Source organism: Schistocerca serialis, chromosome 2, assembly GCF_023864345.2.
Source record: "Schistocerca serialis cubense isolate TAMUIC-IGC-003099 chromosome 2, iqSchSeri2.2, whole genome shotgun sequence".
Taxonomy (NCBI): Eukaryota; Metazoa; Arthropoda; class Insecta; order Orthoptera; family Acrididae; genus Schistocerca; species Schistocerca serialis.
Genome location: NC_064639.1, coordinates 551,720,564 through 551,738,601, shown reverse-complemented (window position 1 = coordinate 551,738,601; position 18,038 = coordinate 551,720,564). Strand labels below are relative to the sequence as shown.

Genomic DNA, 18,038 nt, shown 5'->3' with positions numbered 1-18,038 from the left:
ACTGCAGGCCTTCTTGGGGAAAATAGCATACTATCACAAGTTTTTACCGTCTGCTGCTTCGGTGGTTCAGCCGTTGCATTGCCTGTTACATAAACACGTGCCTTTTCACTGGTCCGCATCATGCGATGCGGCTTTCCAGAAATTGAAGACTATGCTGAAACAGGCCCCGTGTCTGGCTACTTATCGACCTGGCCAACATCTTGTTCTTGCCACGGACGCCTCTCAATAAGGGGTCGGTTCAGTCCTTGCACACCGTTTTTCTGACGGTTCTGAATAACCCATTGCTTATGCCTCCAAAACGCTCACGGATGCCCAACAAAAGTATTCTCAAATTGAAAAAGAAGTTTTGGCCATTATTTATGCTCTTCATAAGTTTGGTGTTTTTCTCTATGGATCCAAATTTCATCTTGTTACAGATCACAAACCACTTGTTTCCTTGTTTCACCCATCAACATCACTTCCCGACAAGGCTGCACACTGCCTCCAGCGTTGGGCTCTTTACTTGTCTCGTTTCAATTATGAGTTTCATTTCCAGCCGACGGCTCAACATGCGAATGCTGATGCACTGTCTCGCCTTCCCATGGGTCCTGATCTGGCATTCGATGGGTACGAACTTTTGTGTTTCCACCTGGATGTTGCCGAGCAGCGGGTTGTGGACGGGTTCCCCATCACCGGGGACCAGCTGGCGGCTGCTACGGGTTCTGACCCTATCCTCTCCCAGATTTTACGCAGTATTCAGAAGGGTTGGCCAGATCGTCCATCTGCTAAGACTTCTGATCTGTTGCGGAACTATTACGCTTTGCGTTACCACCTCACGGCTAGGGATGGTGTTATCCTCCTTTCCACCAACAATGCTTCGCCACGTGTTGTGGTACCTGCGTCTTTGCGTGCTTAGGTCTTGCGCGTCCTTCACCAAGGGCACTGGGGTGTCTCTCACACAAAATCTCTGGTGCGCTGTCATGTGTACTGGCCCGGCATCGGCTCTGAAATCGCACACATGGTCGCTGCCTGCGGCCCTTGTGCGTCACAGGCCGCTGCCCCGAAGTCGTCTTTGTCACCGTGGCCTTCGCCTGAGAAGCCCTGGGAGCGTATTCATGCTGACTTTGCGGGACCTTTTTTGGGTACTTATTGGCTTCTCATTATTGACGTCTACTCTAACTTTCCTTTCATTGTCTGTTGCATGTCGCCTACCACCGCGGCAACCACCAATGCTGTAGCTCGCATTTTCTTTTTGGAAGGCCTTCCCTCTACCCATGTTACTGATAATGGTCCGCAATTTGCCTCTTCCGATTTTGCGGATTTTTGTGCCCGTCATGGTGTCATAGCCCCTCCGTTCCATCCACAGTCAAGCGGTGAGGCTGAACGACTGGTCCGCACATTTAAGGCTCAGATGAGGAAACTCCTGACTTCTTCTGCTGCTGATGATGCGCTTCTCCAATTTCTGGCTTCTTACCGTTTCACCCCCATGGGTGACCACAGCCTGGCTGAGCTCTTACATAGCCAACACCCCGCACGCTACTTCATCTTCTGCGGCCTTCCACCTCACGGCCGCGGGTGCCCTCGCTTGGCCAGTTCACATCCGACGACCTTGTATGGGTACAGGGATATGGCAGGCGGCCAAAATGGAGTCCTGGCCGCATCTTATGACACCGTGGCCGACGCCTGTATGAAATCCAGATGGACACGGGTGTTGCAGTGCGTCATTCGGACCACCTTTGGCCTCGTGTGCCGGCAACGTCTGTTCCAGATGCCGCTACACCACCTTTGGCTCTACCTGACACTCGGGATACTGGAATCTCTCATTACTCACAACGCAGTCCTCTCACCATCATATCGGTGCCAGCACAAGAACTGACGCCACCAGGAGACATGCCCAATCAGGAACCAGATGACCATCATCTGTCGGAGCAACTCTACTTGCCTCCTTCTCCTACGGACGTGGACACATCGCCCATGTCTCCTGTTATAACAACTGGACTTCCCGCAACGGGCAGATTGGTGCACGGGGCCCCAGCAGATTCGACCCCCACGTCTCCTGTCATCTCGACCCGTTATCATCGGGGACACTTCCGTTCGTATGGGAAGCCTCCTCCTCAAGACTTTACAGCCAGTCAAACAACACCTATGGATGTTAGCAATCTACAGGCCACCTCCATCAAGACCTGTGCAAAAAATTCAAAAGGAGGAAAAGTATTGTGACTTGCCGATCTTTCAAAGTGCCGCCGCACAGTTACACGCATCCTATACATGCGGCGCTGTCTGCCAGCCATGCAGCAGCCACCTAAGCGACCAGCCAGCCAGCGGCTGCTAGACTTGGACTCAGTTATGATTTGACTGTTAAAGTGTACACACGTCTTACTCTGTTTACTTGATCTCTCACTTTCACTTTCATGTATTGCGTCTTCCTTGAAATATATTTGTTCAACTTGAAGTTATTACATATGTCATTGACAAAAATTATTTATTATTTTACTATCGATGAAGTCCTTTTTATCAATACACAAGAATGTTCATTTGCATTCCACACACAACGCTGTCACAAATATGATCCTGAATAAAATATAGGGGTGGATACTACACCATGTTTCTGTGTTAGTCTACCGACCTTTCCATATACTCGGCTGGCAAAAGGTAAATAAACAATTCTTGGTTTCTCTTTCTCAGTCCCAGTCTGTACCTTTTTCTTACGTGTTCTGGATTTTTATTGCCCAATTTGGCAATCTGAGTATCTATTCCTTCAAACACTATTTGTAGGTGGTTTAATTCTTTGGGAATGCTCTCTTTGTCTGAAAGCGTTCTCTATGGACCAGAGTCTTTAGCACAGAATTTCTTTGTGGCACTGCTGGTTGGTGGCTTGAGGTGTGGTGACAAAGGACAAATGCCCAAATGCCAGAGAAAACGAGAGAGAGAGAGAGAGAGAGAGAGAGAGAGAGAGAGAGAGAGAGAGAGAGAGAGAGGAACACTTCCAGTTTTTTCGTTCCATGTTGCCACACAGCAAATGTGCCATCCATATACAGACAAAAACACACTGGATTGAACACTGGGGATTCTAATTCCTTTTTTTCAACATTCCATTTATAGATTTACCACAGTATCTCTGCTGTACACCTTGAAGTACACTAATCAAAAATCATTGAAAAAACCTGAGAGGTAACAATTTTCATATAGATTTTGACTTTTTGTCTAGAGTCCTGAGAGGAGTTAAGTACTCTGGTTGAAAGATATTCAATAAGCTCCCATCCAGCACAAAGCAAGATACTGAGTATCAGAACCAGTTCAAAAGAAAAGTAAAATTACACCTCACTAACCACTCTTTCTACAAATTCTCTGAATACCTAAATTCAAGGAAAGTTCTTTAGTTCAATGAAAGTTCTTTAGTTACATGGCAAGTGGCAGTGTTTGATGTAAAGCTGCATGACAAGAAGTAAAGTACTGCAAACAGAACTCAATATTTTCTTTGGGAGATACTGATGCGATCAAGCACATTACCTACTACAGTAGCCATTAGTATAAATAAGGCAACAGCAATTATTTTCACGGTGACACTGGAAAAAAGTGCATGCGACTCCTGTATATAAGAAGGGCAAAAGAACAGACCCACAAAATTACAGAGCGATATCCGTAACTTTGGTATGGTGCAGAATCCTTGAACACATTCTCAGTTCAAATATAATACATTTCTTGAGACTGAGAATCTATGTCCATGAATCAGCATGGTTTTAGAATGCATCGCTTAAGTGAAACTCAGCTCGCCCTTTTCTCACATGATATACTGTGAACTATGGATGAAGGGCAACAGGCAAATTTCATATTTCTAGATTTCTGGAAACCATTTGATACAGTCCCCCACTGCAGGCTGTTATAGAAGGTACGAACGTATGTAATAGGTTTGGAGATAACTAAGTGGGTCAAAGACTTGTTAAGTTACAGAACCCAGTTTGTCGTCCTCGACAGCGAATGTTCATCAGAGACGAGGGTATTATCAGGAAAACCCCAAGGAAGTAAACTATGTGATCAAAAGTATCCAGATATCTGGCTGAAAATGACTTACAAGTTCTTGGCGCCCTCCATCAGTAATGCTGGAATTCAATATGGTGTTGGCCCACCCTTGATGCCAGCTTCCACTTTCGAAAGCATACAATCAGGTGCTGGAAGGTTTCTTGGGAAATGGCAGCCCATTCTTCATGGAGTGCTGCACTGAGGAGAGGTATCAATGTTGATTGCTGAAGCCTGGCACGAAGTCAGCATTCCAAAAAATCCCTAAGGTGTTCTATAGGATTCAGGTCAGGACTCTGCGCAGGCTACCCCATTATAGGGATGTTACTGTCGTGCAACCACTCTGCTACAGGCCATGCATCATGAACAGGTGCTTGATCGTGTTGAAAGATGCAATCGCCATTCCAGAATTGCTCTTCAACAGTGGAAAGCAAGAAGATGCTTAAAACATCAATGTAGGCCTGTGCTGTGATAATGCCACGCAAAACAAGGGGTGCAAGCCCCCTCCATGAAAAATATGGTCACACCATAACACCACCGCCTCTGAACTTTACTGTTGGCACTACACACGCCGGCAGATAACATTCACCAGGCATTCGCCATACTCACCCCACCATCAGATTGCCACATTGTGTACCGTGATTCGTCACTTCATACAACATTTTTCCACTGTTCAATTGTCCAATGTTTATGCTCCTTAGACCAAACGAGGCGTCGTTCGGCATTTGCCAGTGTGATGTGTGGCTTACGAGCAACCGCTCGATGACGAATTCCAAGTTTTCTCACCTCCGTCTAACTGTCATAGTACTTCCAGTGGATCCTGATGCAGTTTGGAATTCCTGTGTAATGGTGTGAATAGATGTCTGCCTATTACACAGTATGACCGTGTTCAAGTGTCGGTGGTCTCTGTCAGTGAACAGACTAGGTCGGCATATACTTTTTTTTGCTGTACGTGTCCCTTCAAGTTTCTACTTCACTATCACAGCAGACATAGTGATGTTTAGGAGTGTGGAAATCTTGCGTACAGACATATGACACAAGTGACACCCAATCGCCTGACCACGTTCAAAGTCCGTGAGATCCGTGAAGCGCCCCATTCTGCTCTCTCACAATGTCTAATGCACCTAAAAACGTATGTTTTTGGGGGTGTCCGGATACTTTTGATCACATAGTGTATGATAGGACCACTATTATTCTCTATATGCGTAAATGATTTGATGGTCACAGCGGGAAACAATCTGTGGTTGTTTGCTGATGAAGCTGTGGTGAACCGTAAAGCGTCAAATTTGAGTGACTGTAGGATGATACAAGATGACTTTGACAAAATTTCTAGTTGGTGCGATGAATGGCAGCTAGCTCTAAATGTAGGAAAATGTAAGTTAACGTGGATAAGTAGGAAAACACCTCATAATGTTCGGATAAAGTTATATTAGAAAGCATTATCAGTGTCGTGCTTGACACAGTCACGTCATTTAAGCATTGGGTGTAACATAGCAAAGCAATACGAAATGGAACAGCATGGGAGAACTGTGATAGGGAAGGCGAATGGTCGTCTCTGGGTTATTGGGAGAATTTTAGGAAAGTGCAGTTCATCTGTAAAGGAGACTGCATATAGGACACTGGTGCGAACTGTTCTGGAGTACTGCTTGAGTATTAGGGAGACACGACATCAAAGCAATTCAGAGGTGGTCTGTTGGATTTGTTACTGGTTAGTTGAAACAGCATGTAAGTGTTATGGACGTGCCTCAGGACCTCAAATGGGAATCACTGGAGGGAAGGCGACATTATTTTTGAGGGACACTAGTGAGAAAAGCTGACTACAGAATGATTCTACTGCCTCCAAAATACAATGCCTGCAAGGACTATGAAGATAAGTTATGAGAAATTAGGGATACGTGAAATTAGGGCTTATGTGCAGGCGTTTTCCCTCACTCTATTTGCAAGTGGAATAGGAAAGAAACTGACTAGCAGTGGTACGAGGTACCCTCTGCCACGCACTGTATGATGGATTGCTGAGTATCTATGTAGATGTGATGTAGATGTAATAGCTTTCTTTATAATTTACTTGACTAAACTTATGTGGCAGATGCTTGAATAGCATTAAGCAGTAATAGTTTATTGTTAATACACTACACAGTTCTAAATCACTGAATATTTTTCTTTTTAGTGGGTTCCGTGGAGCATCATCAATCAATGAATGAGAAAAATGTGTTTATGTCAAATGAATCTACCAATCCTGGATGTCAGTTTCACAACGTGGCGTGTGACATCGCATGTGTACAATGAGAGAGAGAGATGACGACACTGACAATACTTCTTTTGTATCCGTTTTATTTTTTAGAGTGTAGGTTGCAACAGACTGATCTGTAGTGTAGCCCGAGGTCTACGTTAGTTTGAAAGGTGAAAGCTTGGTTGTGAGTTGGCAAAGTGATATTGAACATTTTGAGTAATCCAAATTTTCCATAGTGAGGATCACAATTATGATCCACAGAACACACAAATAACTAAATCAAACAGTTACAATCACTATCTGTCTCTCACACTCCCTGTCATCAACATCATGAAGCCCACAGCAGCTGACCTTAACTGTGGAGGCCTCTGAATAGAAATTACATCCTTGACATGTTGATACACAAAAAGTATGTTGCCTTGTAGATGGAATGCCTCTTGTATTGAGCAGCCTCACAGCACGACTTGTCCATTCTGCATTTGACAACCAGTACAAAGACGGACAACAATCCAACCACATGAATCCTGAATTAAATTAATCACGGCAATATGAGCATATTTTCTTAGTTATTTCTTGCTGAAGATGATTGACAGGAACAACATAAGCATATGACACAGCTAAGTAAACTGCATTAGATTTCACTTACACTCTCTCTCTCTCTCTCTCTCACACACACACACACACACACACAAACAAACACAAACTCTTCTTCGTTTATGAATCATTGCCCAAGTATATATATGGTTAGGAAAATGGGAAGGCAGCATGTTCTGTGCAACACTTACCAGCAACAGTTTTTTTTATCCAATTGCCAACTGAATCAATACCCACTTTTTTGCTGTCACCAGTCTTCCAATTCATTTCACATCACATCTGTCTCAGTTGATAGTGTGCTATTGTTTTCAGCTCCACCTCCTGTCCTCAATAAACTGTTTTACATAATCATGTGTTTGTCCACTCCTGTAATTTCTCTCCTTTGCTGCTTTCCAGACAGTACCAAGTTAACAATTCCTGGATGTCTTACCATATGTCCCACTAACCTGAACCCTTTTTAAGTCAAGAGTCTTCCAGAGACTTCTTTCATTTCAATTGTTTCTAGTACTTCTTCATTTTGAACTTTATCTGTTCAGCAGGAGCCAATGAGAAGTTGCAGCCTTGAGTTCAGCATATACAATGAATACAGCATATCATGACTGAAGAAACAATACCACAGAACTGACTGTATGTCAATTTGCTGTCTAAATGCAAAACTGTGCACAGCCACAGCACACTGTTGTTGTTTATTATGTATCTCTTGTGCTAGAAAGTAGTTCTAAAGTCCAGACTTCAGTTAATGGCAATGGACAGCATTTCATAAAAAATAAATTGTTGTGCACTTGAAATAACACAAGAACACGGATTTTTCTTTTTGAGTATTATTAACATCTGCTGCCACTGCAGTTGTTGAACCTCTGCAGTTCTCCTGGGCACTTTGTTATCGACTTCCAGTGTTGCAATCTTTCCACAGACAACATCAGTGTCCTTGAACAGCTTTATGCTACTTTCAATGCTACAGTTAAGCATGAGTAAATTAAATCTTTCTTTCTACATTTTTTAACTTACGTGATATTTTTTCACTTTTACTTTCATTGTAAAGATCTGAAAATTCACCAACCCTGCTGTAACAGTACATGCTTTAAGTCAAGTTTGCCAACTGGCCAAAATCCGGAAAGTGTGTTATATGCAGCTGTTTCTTCAACGATGATGTACTGTAATGGAGTAAGAGATTTCATTCTCAGTAACTACTGAGAAGCTGTGATGTGTATAACTTCTCTATATATTGCACCCCTCAGGGATACTAGGCTCAAAGCACCATTTGAGAGCCTCTGCACGATCTTGAAGGAAAGGAAAGGAGCCCATGACGTACTGAAGCTTTGATTTGGTTCATAAGAAACATTCAGGTGGTGTAATTGGTAATGAGCTAACTGCAAAAACAGGGAACTGGGTTGGAGTACCAGTCCAGTGAACAGTTTTGACTTGTCACATACTATTACAACAGTTCTGTTACATTATTAAATTATAGTGCCATTCTCCGCTGCAGAGTGGCAAATTCATTCTTGAAACAACCTACAGGCTGCATCCAGGTCGTTCTGTCATACCTACTTTCCCAAATGTGCTAGGGATGCAAAGTATGCAGGAGAGCCACTGTTCTGACACAGACTGAATCTCTGAGTCAGGCCATCACACATGAGCAAAAATTCTGTTGCTAACAGTTTAAGGGCCTACATTCAAGTCCCAGCCTAGTACATGTTTTATTCCGTCAGGTTAGATAAATTTTGATGCACGTTGACAATCGTTCTATAATTTTATGCATGTCCCGCATTGTAATGCTATAGCTGTTAATACTTTATGGAGTATGTAGAACAACACACCACAGCTGCTGTTAAGAAACACTTTTATTTCCTCTACCATTTATGTTAAATGAACATCTCAGCTCACTTCTTAACAGTGGCTGATGTGGTGTTCCAAACCCCTTATGCAAGTTGTTAAGTGTGATGTATATGTACAGGCAAACAAATAATTACAATTTCAGAAAAATTGGATGATTTATTAAAGAGAAACAGCTTCACAAATCGAGCAAGTCAATACTGCACTGGTTCAAATGGCTCTGAGCACTATGCGACTTAACGCACTGGTTCACGTCTGGCCCTTATGCAAGCAGTTATTCAGTTCGGAATTGATTGACAGAGTTTCCTACTGAGGGATATCGTCCCAAATTCTGTCCAACTGGCATGTTAGAACTTTGAAATCCCAAGATGGTTGGGGGACCCTGCCCATAATGCTCCACAAATTCACAATTGGTCAGATATCCAATGACCTTGCTGGCCACAGTAAGGTTTGACAAGCATTCATGCTGTGTGCAGGCAGTCATAATCTTGCTGAAATTTAAGCATAGGATAGCTTGTCATGAAGGGCAACAGAATGGGGCATAGAATATTGTTGACATATTGCTGTGCTGTAAGGCTGCCATGGATGTCAGTCAAAGGGGAACCACTGTTAAAAGAAATGGCACCCAAAACCATCACTCCTGGCTGTCGGGCCATATAGCAGGTGACAGTCAGCTTGGTATCCCATCACTGTCCAAGTAGTCCCTAGACACATCTTCGGCCTGAATTTCATTGATTGGAGTTAAATGTCTTTAGTGATGAGTTCCACTTTGAACTGAGCCCCAACGAACAGTGTGAAGATGTGTCTGGTGACGTCCCAGACAACGGGGGTACCACCCTGACTATCACCCGCCAACACAAGTGATCATCTGGGGCGCTATTTCTTTTCATAGCAGGACCCCTTTGGCTGTCATCTGCAGTACTTTTACAGCACAGCAGTAAATTGATGCTATTATAAATCCTGTTTTGTTGCCCTTCTCGCACGGCAAGATTTTCTACTACTTGTCTTTGCGATTGTCGAACCCTACCTTGGCCAACATGGTCGTTGGATCTCTCCCCACTTGAGAATGTTTGGAGCACTATGGCTAGGGTCCTCAAACCAGCTCGGGGTTTCAATGATCTAACAAATCAATTGGACAGAATTTGGCGCAGTATTTCTCAAAAGAACATCCAGCAACTCTATAATCAGTGCTTGCGTAAAGGCCAACGTGTGACTGACTTCTTCATCTTGTGAAGCTCTTTCTCTTGAATAACTCATCCAATTTTTTTCTGAAATTGTAATCATTTGTTTGTCTGTACATGCACATCACATCTACCAATTTCCAACGCATTTGGATAGTTCGATCACAATGCATCAATGTTTTGAGTGTACATGAATGGAACAGGAAAGAGTGGTGATTTAGGGGGGCTGAGTAGGGCTGCGTGATATAGGAACACACATCACACCACTGGAAAAATGCTCCTGTTGGAGCACAAAAAGGCAAATATGTTCCTCTTCAAAAGATGCTGACAGAAAAGTTGGGAAGCTGCACCTCAATCCTCATTCCCCCTTCTTCACCAAGAATTTTGGCAAATGAATGTATTCAAATTCTTTTATCACAGAACATTCTAAATCCTCTTACCCAGTCTCTTTCTGTACTAAAGACTTCATACTCATAATTTCCCTCTCACTGTCACTGTCTATATACATTTCTCTCCCGCCGCCTCCTTTTTCTCCCATTGATTCACAGAATATCCCAATGCCACTGTCTCCCATCTCACTTCTTTTGTCTTTCTTTTCCACTGCCAGTGCCTCCACCACAGGTATCTGGGCAGCTCAAAAATTTTGGTTGGTTAAACTTATTTTTTCCCTATACCCATGTGCTTAAAATTTCATCCCAAAATGTGACCTCACCGAGGTCTGGGAGAGTCTAAACCCTCCAAGTCTATGGACGGTCTCCACTCATCTGTATTTTCCATTTCCAGTAACTCCTCTCTCTCTCTTTTGCTCCCACTGCTTGTATTTCCGTCCACCTCTCTTTCTCTTTGACTGCCACTTTCTCCTTCCCATCATCACTCTCCTCTCCCTTTCCTTCCCACTAGCACTGTCTCCTTTCTCTTCCACTATTGCTGTGTCTCTGCTGCTCCCTTTCAGCACAAAAAAGTGTGAATATGTTCACATGCAAAAATTTTTGGTGAGGAAGGCAGAATGAGAATTTAGGCAGCTAGTTCCCCACCTTTTTGTCGGAATCTTTCGAAGAGGGACATATTCACCTTTTTTGTGCTCTGACACGAGCATTTTTCCTCTGGTTCCCTTTCTTTTCCCTGCTACAGCTGGGTGTGCTACTCTTATAAAATGATATCTATAGATCAGTAAATTGTTGGCAGTTTACTTCAAAATGGTTCAAATGGCTCTGAGCACTATGGGACTTAACAACTGAGGTCATCAGTCTGCTAGAACTTAGAACTACTTAAACCTAACTAACCTAAGGACATCACACACATCCATGCCCGAGGCAGGATTCGAACCTGGGACCGTAGCAGTCGCGGGGTTCCTTCCAGACTGAAGCGCCTAGAACCGCACGGCCACCGCAGCCGGCGGCAGTTTACTTATATAATTCAGCACATTTACACATTTTGACACATATAAACAACAAATAAGTATGCATAATATAAGGTTAACACAAAATCATCTCCCATCCAACTCAAGTTCACTTTACACTATTTTACATAAAAATGTGCAACTTTTTAGGCTACACCTACAGTACACCAAAAAATGCAGTGGTTTGTTTTGCAGGTACAAAGAATTTCGTTCAAGAAAATAATTTTTTGTAAGGTGTTTATGCCACTAGGTGGCACCATCAGGTAGTTTCTAGGTCAAGGCAGCTTAATAGGCTTGAAGTGCCCATTACACAGGCAGCACGTCAAAGTTTTATTGGTGAAAAAAAATGGTGATAAAAAAACATAGTTTGGTGACCTCAGAACTCTTGGGATGACTCCAGAACCCTTGCCATGTGTCCATTATGTCAATTAAAACTATATTTACACCTCAGACCAGGTACTATTTACAAAAGTAGTGTAACTTTGAACGTCTGGATCTCAGTAATGGATAACGATTCCTATAAAAGTTTCAAGGTTCCCTGAGAATGTCATCTTAAGAACATGTGATAAAAATTTCTACAATTTACCATGAACTTAAATTATACAAGTGACCGTCCCCACAACTGGTACTTTTGGTGCCCAAAAATCAAGGTTTCGTGGGATTTTCTCAGAACGGCCCATGAGTGCTTTTAAGAGCTACCTAAGATCCACCCCAGACTACACCGTATGCAAAAGAACCAACCATCTGCTCAATTTGCCTGGACTGAAGGAATGTGTAATATTTAAATTCTGACTCTGTACTGCAGGATAGCTAAAGTATACCCGTTCTTCCATTAGGTATACAAATGGTCGGTAGGCCAAGGGCTATCCAAAAAGTTTGACCCCTTATCTCCATGATCAATAGAACATGAGATATTACCCCCTGAAAAAATTGCAGTTTTGCACATTCTGGTACAGCGCACCTGTTGTTCATGGACCGATAGCACTTTGCAAAATAAAAGTAATTGTATTGCTGTGCCATCCCAACTATATATGCTACAATACTTCTGTCAGAAATTAATTTCCCACAGATTGAACAAATGTGTGCAGAAATTTATCACTTTGCTGAAAATCTACCCAAGGGCAATGTTGTAAATAACTGGATCTCAACAAGCAAGGTGATGCTGAGGCAAACGGGACTGATATGTGTGAGGACGGAGGTACAAGACCCCATTTGACCAGCCAGATTTAGGTTTTCCATGGTTTCCATAAATCACTTACGACAAATGTCAATACGGTTCCTTTGAAAAGAACACAGTAATTTTCCTCCCCACTCTTCCCCAATGCGAGCATGTAATCAGCCTCAAGACCTCATCATCAGCATACCATTAAACCCTAATCTTCTTTCCTTTGAACGGGGAGTGACTGTTGTATTGCACACCTCCATTCTCTTTCCAAGAGTACTGTCAGCATGGATATGAGAACGAAACGGTTTGTGAATAGTGGAAAATGACACTTACGAGTGCTACAAGGTTACAATGATAGGTTTAGTTAATTTTTATGAGATAATAAGAAATTTTGTTAAGGACAATGACTGTTAATAAGTGTCATTTGAATAACAGTTTTGCACAAAATCTCAAACAAATGAAATACATTACTGTTTGCTGACAGTGAAGTGACTGGTGTCAAACATTTGATGGAAACACACAAAAAAATGAGTATTGTTAAAATGATAAAACTTTTTCCCTTAAAAAATATACAGCCTCTTCAGTTCAGAAACAAATTGAGATGAGGTATGTTCATGGAGTCACATCATCTTGATATCAAGACAGTTTATTACTTGATAAGTGAATTTTAATCAAAACTGTATGAGAGTACAGCTTTGACACATTCCAGACAACCAAATGAAATTTCCTTTGATGCAATTGTCAATAAAATTTATCTTGTGATGATAGAAGTCTATCTCATTAAAATTTTTCAAATAATAAACACCTTAAACGAACGAGTAAATGCACCCTCCTAACACCACCTACACTGGCTCTGGAACTGGCAAAACATATACTATCAAAGGGATAGCCACACTTTGTGAAATAACACATGTTGTGTACCAGCTGTTACGTAAACACTGTCTGGCCTTCTACATTGGTGTGACTACCACCAAATTATCAGTTAGGACGAATGGGCATGGACAGAGGGTGTATACAGGCAAACACACAATTTCCTGTTTCAGGGCATGCAATATCCTGTTTCAGGGCATGCTCTACAACATGACAGACCTGACACTGGTGCCTGCTTCACCACACATCCCATCTGGATTCTTCCATCTGACAACAGTTTCTCAGAACTCTGCTGGTGGAAACTGCCATTACAACATGTCCTTGGTTCTTGCCACCTACATGGCCTTAATTTACATTAATTTCTTCATTCTCAACATTTTTCACTCCCCCTTTTCTTTCTTGACCTCTCTATTTGCCTCCCCTCCCCCAATACCTACTATGTTTAACACACTTAGCATCCCACTTTTATTAACTCTTGCACAATACTTTGTCACTTATCCCTACCTATCTTCCACCTTTAACACCTCAGGTTGTAACATTCCAGGCTTATGGTTACCACCCCTGTATTATGTATTACTAGATCAATACTCTTATATCTCCAGCTATAATTAAATTCTATTACTTTTCGATAATGGGAAAAAGGCTTTTAGAAGAATAATAGCAATGCCAAGCAATAGTAGTTACAATACCCTTTGTACCATAAACAATCAAAATCAAATTCAAGAAATTAATATATGGAAAATGTTTAGACAAAAGAATAATATATTTTGTTCTCAACATCTGTAAATGGTAGGAAATACATCTCAATCTCAAACCTAATTAACAAAATAGCTAACTGATCATTTGGCATTGTTAGAATGCTTATTTCTGCAATTTCAATATTAATGTGATTTTTATGTGTTGAAAATGTCTTAAACTTGTTCTAGCAAAGTAGGGAATATTATAATGTGTTCGATAATGTTGTTAAACTATTTCATATTATAAATTATGTTCTGCATTATTGTAACCAGTAGTACATTGTAGAAGAGTATAAATACTCGGCCTCGAGTACTGTTAGGACACATGAGTGTTGGACCCACTAGAGGACAGATCTGTGCATACAGTTGAGGTAAGTTCTTGGTGCATTATTCAGGCTTGGATTTACAATAGAGCAACTCGTGTGCTGGACATTGTCAAAAACAGCATATTAGAACAGTGTGGTGTGTAAAACAGTTTGATTTAATATTGCAAAAGGCAGAATGATATGTCACTTTATATTTGTACTTTGTTGAGTATTAGTGTTGAACAATCAATGGATCTCACACACACATATCTACCAAATTACTGCATCTGGACTATTTAATATCGCCATTGTAGTATGTGCAACCATCAATTAGCTGTAGTAGTAACAACAAGACTAATTACAACGAAGATTGATCACGAGCTCATAAGATACAGGTTATGAAGTGAATAAATTTACATACTTACATTACTTCAGATGTGGTCTACATCACTGTAGTGAAATCCATTATGGCATCCTGTATTTATTGAACAAGCATATTTTATCTCATGTATGCAGTCGTCAGGGACACTGAAGCCAAGATATTTGCAGGTATTTAAACCATTTTTAACTACTCACTTCTCATTCAGTCTGGTGAATCTCCTCTGACCCAGGGTTCTGGGTGACTTTTCCATAACTCTCTTCATTTCCTAAACCTCACCAGTTGTTTTCCTTCACCCTTTTCCCCCTGCAAACCCTTCTGCCAGGCAAAGGAACCACTGCCTCTAAAAGCTTGCACATTTCCTTAACTTTTATGTGTTTTCTCCTCCTGCCGCTCAGTGAATAGATTTTTTATCTATCCAATTATATTTTTCAAAATTGATTTTTTTCATTGATATACACTAACCTACCAGTTACACTTACCTTAAGTTTCACACATGAAGAGGGTTTGTCTAGTTTCCTTGCCAAATACTCCCCTAACAATTCACTGTGAGGAGGTGGCTGAAAAGTGATTTCTTTGATGCTCGTTAAAGAAAACAATTTTTTGACATGTTTTTAGTATAGCACTTGTCAATGTGGTGTCATATGAATGAGTCAGCAGAAGAAAGTTTATTTTTTCCCCACCATTCTCTGGTAACAAGTAGTTAGTAGTTTCATTTATATTGCTAGAAAGTGCTGTCTATTATACAAATTGTCTCATCCTACTGTGAATGTTCTTCTCTTTGAATTTAATCAATGTGTAACTCATAATGATGTCAGCACTTTCTTCTGCCGACATCTTCATGTTGGTTGATGGTGCAAAAAGGCTACATCATTTCCACGAGGCAGTTGTTTACCGGTGACATGCAATATGATGCAGCATGGGTACCTCTGTTTATCCCGTGACACTATTGCCCTGATTGGTCACCGTCTACTATCAAAAAAGCAATATCCAACAAAGATTGAATCTGTTGCTAGGTGCCAATCCGAGGGAGGCCTGCACCACATCTCATGCACTGCTCAGCTAGTACCCCAACATGAAAGTTCCTCCAGCTTGTCGACGCATATGATAAAGTACTTTTGACAATGAGAACTTACTGGGCATGAATGGAAAACAAAGTTGACTGTGTAGCAAGAAGAAATTGTGTGCACAATGTTGTGCTTGGAGACACAGCAAATAACCCAATGCTCAACTCTCAGTCCCAGTTTCCCAACAAAGGGTAACTGACCTTTAAAATTTCCATATCTGCATGATTATTTCTGCCACAGTATATAAAGTTCTTCTCGGGTTACCTTTTGCAGATACATCACATCACAGGACAATGACTGGCAGCCTCCACAGTGAAGTATTATGCAATTTCTGCAACTGCATCTGATGCGATGCTCAGTATACTTGACAAGCCTGAATGGTTAGCTGAAGTATTGAGGTCTACATATACAAAGTAGTGATTATAGACCAAACTGACTATACCAAGCACACACCTTACATACTTTGTTCTCATCACAAAAATTGTATGTCCTTCCTCTAATCTTATCTACAGACTTCTGAATAGATCTTAGGAATGCCTCACTATTGCAAAAGTTGTTAAATATTGTGGATTAGTTCTACACAGGAACCATTTTACAGAAGAGGTTTTTGAATACAGAGTTAGTTCCCTCTATAAGCCTCCAAGAAATTCACTGTTGCTGCATTTACTATAAGTGTTTATAATATTTTTTACATCCTTGAGATTTCTAACATCTTTGGCGACCTCTTCTCTGCATTCTTCATTTCAACTGATGTCCTCTGGGTGAACTTCCATTCATTTCATTTGTCCAGTTAACAAGCAAGGACACCAAAACACCAATCAGGTGAAATCCAAGTCCCACTTCTCTCATATGACACACTACAGTGATATTAATAGCAACCTCAGAGTTTCCACAGATGGTTCATTTACGAATAATGAAATACTGCCATGAAAGAAGCTGCACAAGCATTCAGTCAACTCTCGATAAGTTTTCAAAGTGGTGCAAAGATTGGCAACTTGCTTTCAATGTTCATAACTGTAAAACTATGTGCTTCACAAAATGAAAAGACGTAGTATATGACGGCTGTAGTATCAATTAATCACAGTTAGAATCAATTAATTTATACAAATATGTGAGTGTAACCATCTGGAAGGATATGAAATGGAACGATGAAACAGTCTCAGTTGTTGGGAAATCAGGTGGCAAACACAGGGAAATGCAGTCAGTCTACAAATGACAGTCCTAGAATATTACTCTAATATGTGGGACCCATATCAAATTGGACTAACAAGGGATACTGAACAGATACAAAGGAGGGCAAAATAAATAGTCACAGGTTTGTTTGATGCATGGGAGAGAGTCATAAAGATGTTGAAAGAACTTAACTGTGGGATACTATGAAAACCTATGTATAAAGTTTACAGAGCCAACTTCAAGTGATGAATCTAGGAATGTATTACAACCTCGTACTTATCTCCCAAGAGGATTGCGAAGACAGGATTAGGCTAATTTACAGCAAGCACAGAGGCACTTAAACTATCATTCTTCCTGCACTCCATACACAAATGGTATAGGAAAAAGTCTTTATAACATGTACAAATGGACGTACCAGTATCAATTGAAAAATACTTCTTTTTAACACATCCACCTCTAAGCATTATCATACATGTTACGTTACAGCTATTGTACAGTTCGAAATAACTGTTCAAATATTCCATCATCAACTTCGATGCTTTTGCAAACTCCTGGGAGAACAAGTGTTGCTTGTGCAAATGATTCTGCACATTCCTTAATGAGGGCAGCAGCATCCACTATGCAACCAAGCAGTTCATCTAGTGTACTCACCTTTCCTATGTACACCTCAGATTCATCCAATCTCACAAACAAAAATCTAATGGCCTAAGGTCTGGTGATTTTGGTGGCCAGTTAATTGTAGTATACCATGACCAATCCAACAACTAGGATAATGGAGCTGAGATGGTCCATCACATATCTTGTAAAATGTGGAGGGGCTGCATCATACTGGAAGTGCAATGCAGCCCGCTCGGTGACTGGAACATCCTCATGGTGTTTATAAAAGAAAAAAAGGCCAGTAATTCTGCCCTAGCATCTGCCCTTCTGAAACAACTGCACCTGTGAATATACACTCCTGGAAATGGAAAAAAGAACACATTGACACCGGTGTGTCAGACCCACCATACTTGCTCCGGACACTGCGAGAGGGCTGTACAAGCAATGATCACACGCACGGCACAGCGGACACACCAGGAACCGCGGTGTTAGCCGTCGAATGGCGCTAGCTG

The 18,038-nt window shown here is 41.4% G+C and overlaps 1 protein-coding gene across 3 annotated transcripts in view; it reads right to left on the bottom strand.

The window, feature by feature from the left end:
• The window catches only part of LOC126457551 (AP-4 complex accessory subunit Tepsin-like), a 145,974-nt gene that overhangs the window by 105,103 nt on the left and 22,833 nt on the right, over positions 1–18,038 (bottom strand). For 2 of the 3 annotated variants that reach the window (XM_050093961.1, XM_050093959.1), the window contains exon 3: positions 15,172–15,263. The exons of the other annotated variant lie outside the window; for it this stretch is intronic. In XM_050093961.1, the coding sequence (XP_049949918.1) occupies positions 15,172–15,263 (92 nt within the window). The remainder of the gene's footprint in view (positions 1–15,171; positions 15,264–18,038) is intronic. 3 annotated transcript variants of the gene reach the window in all.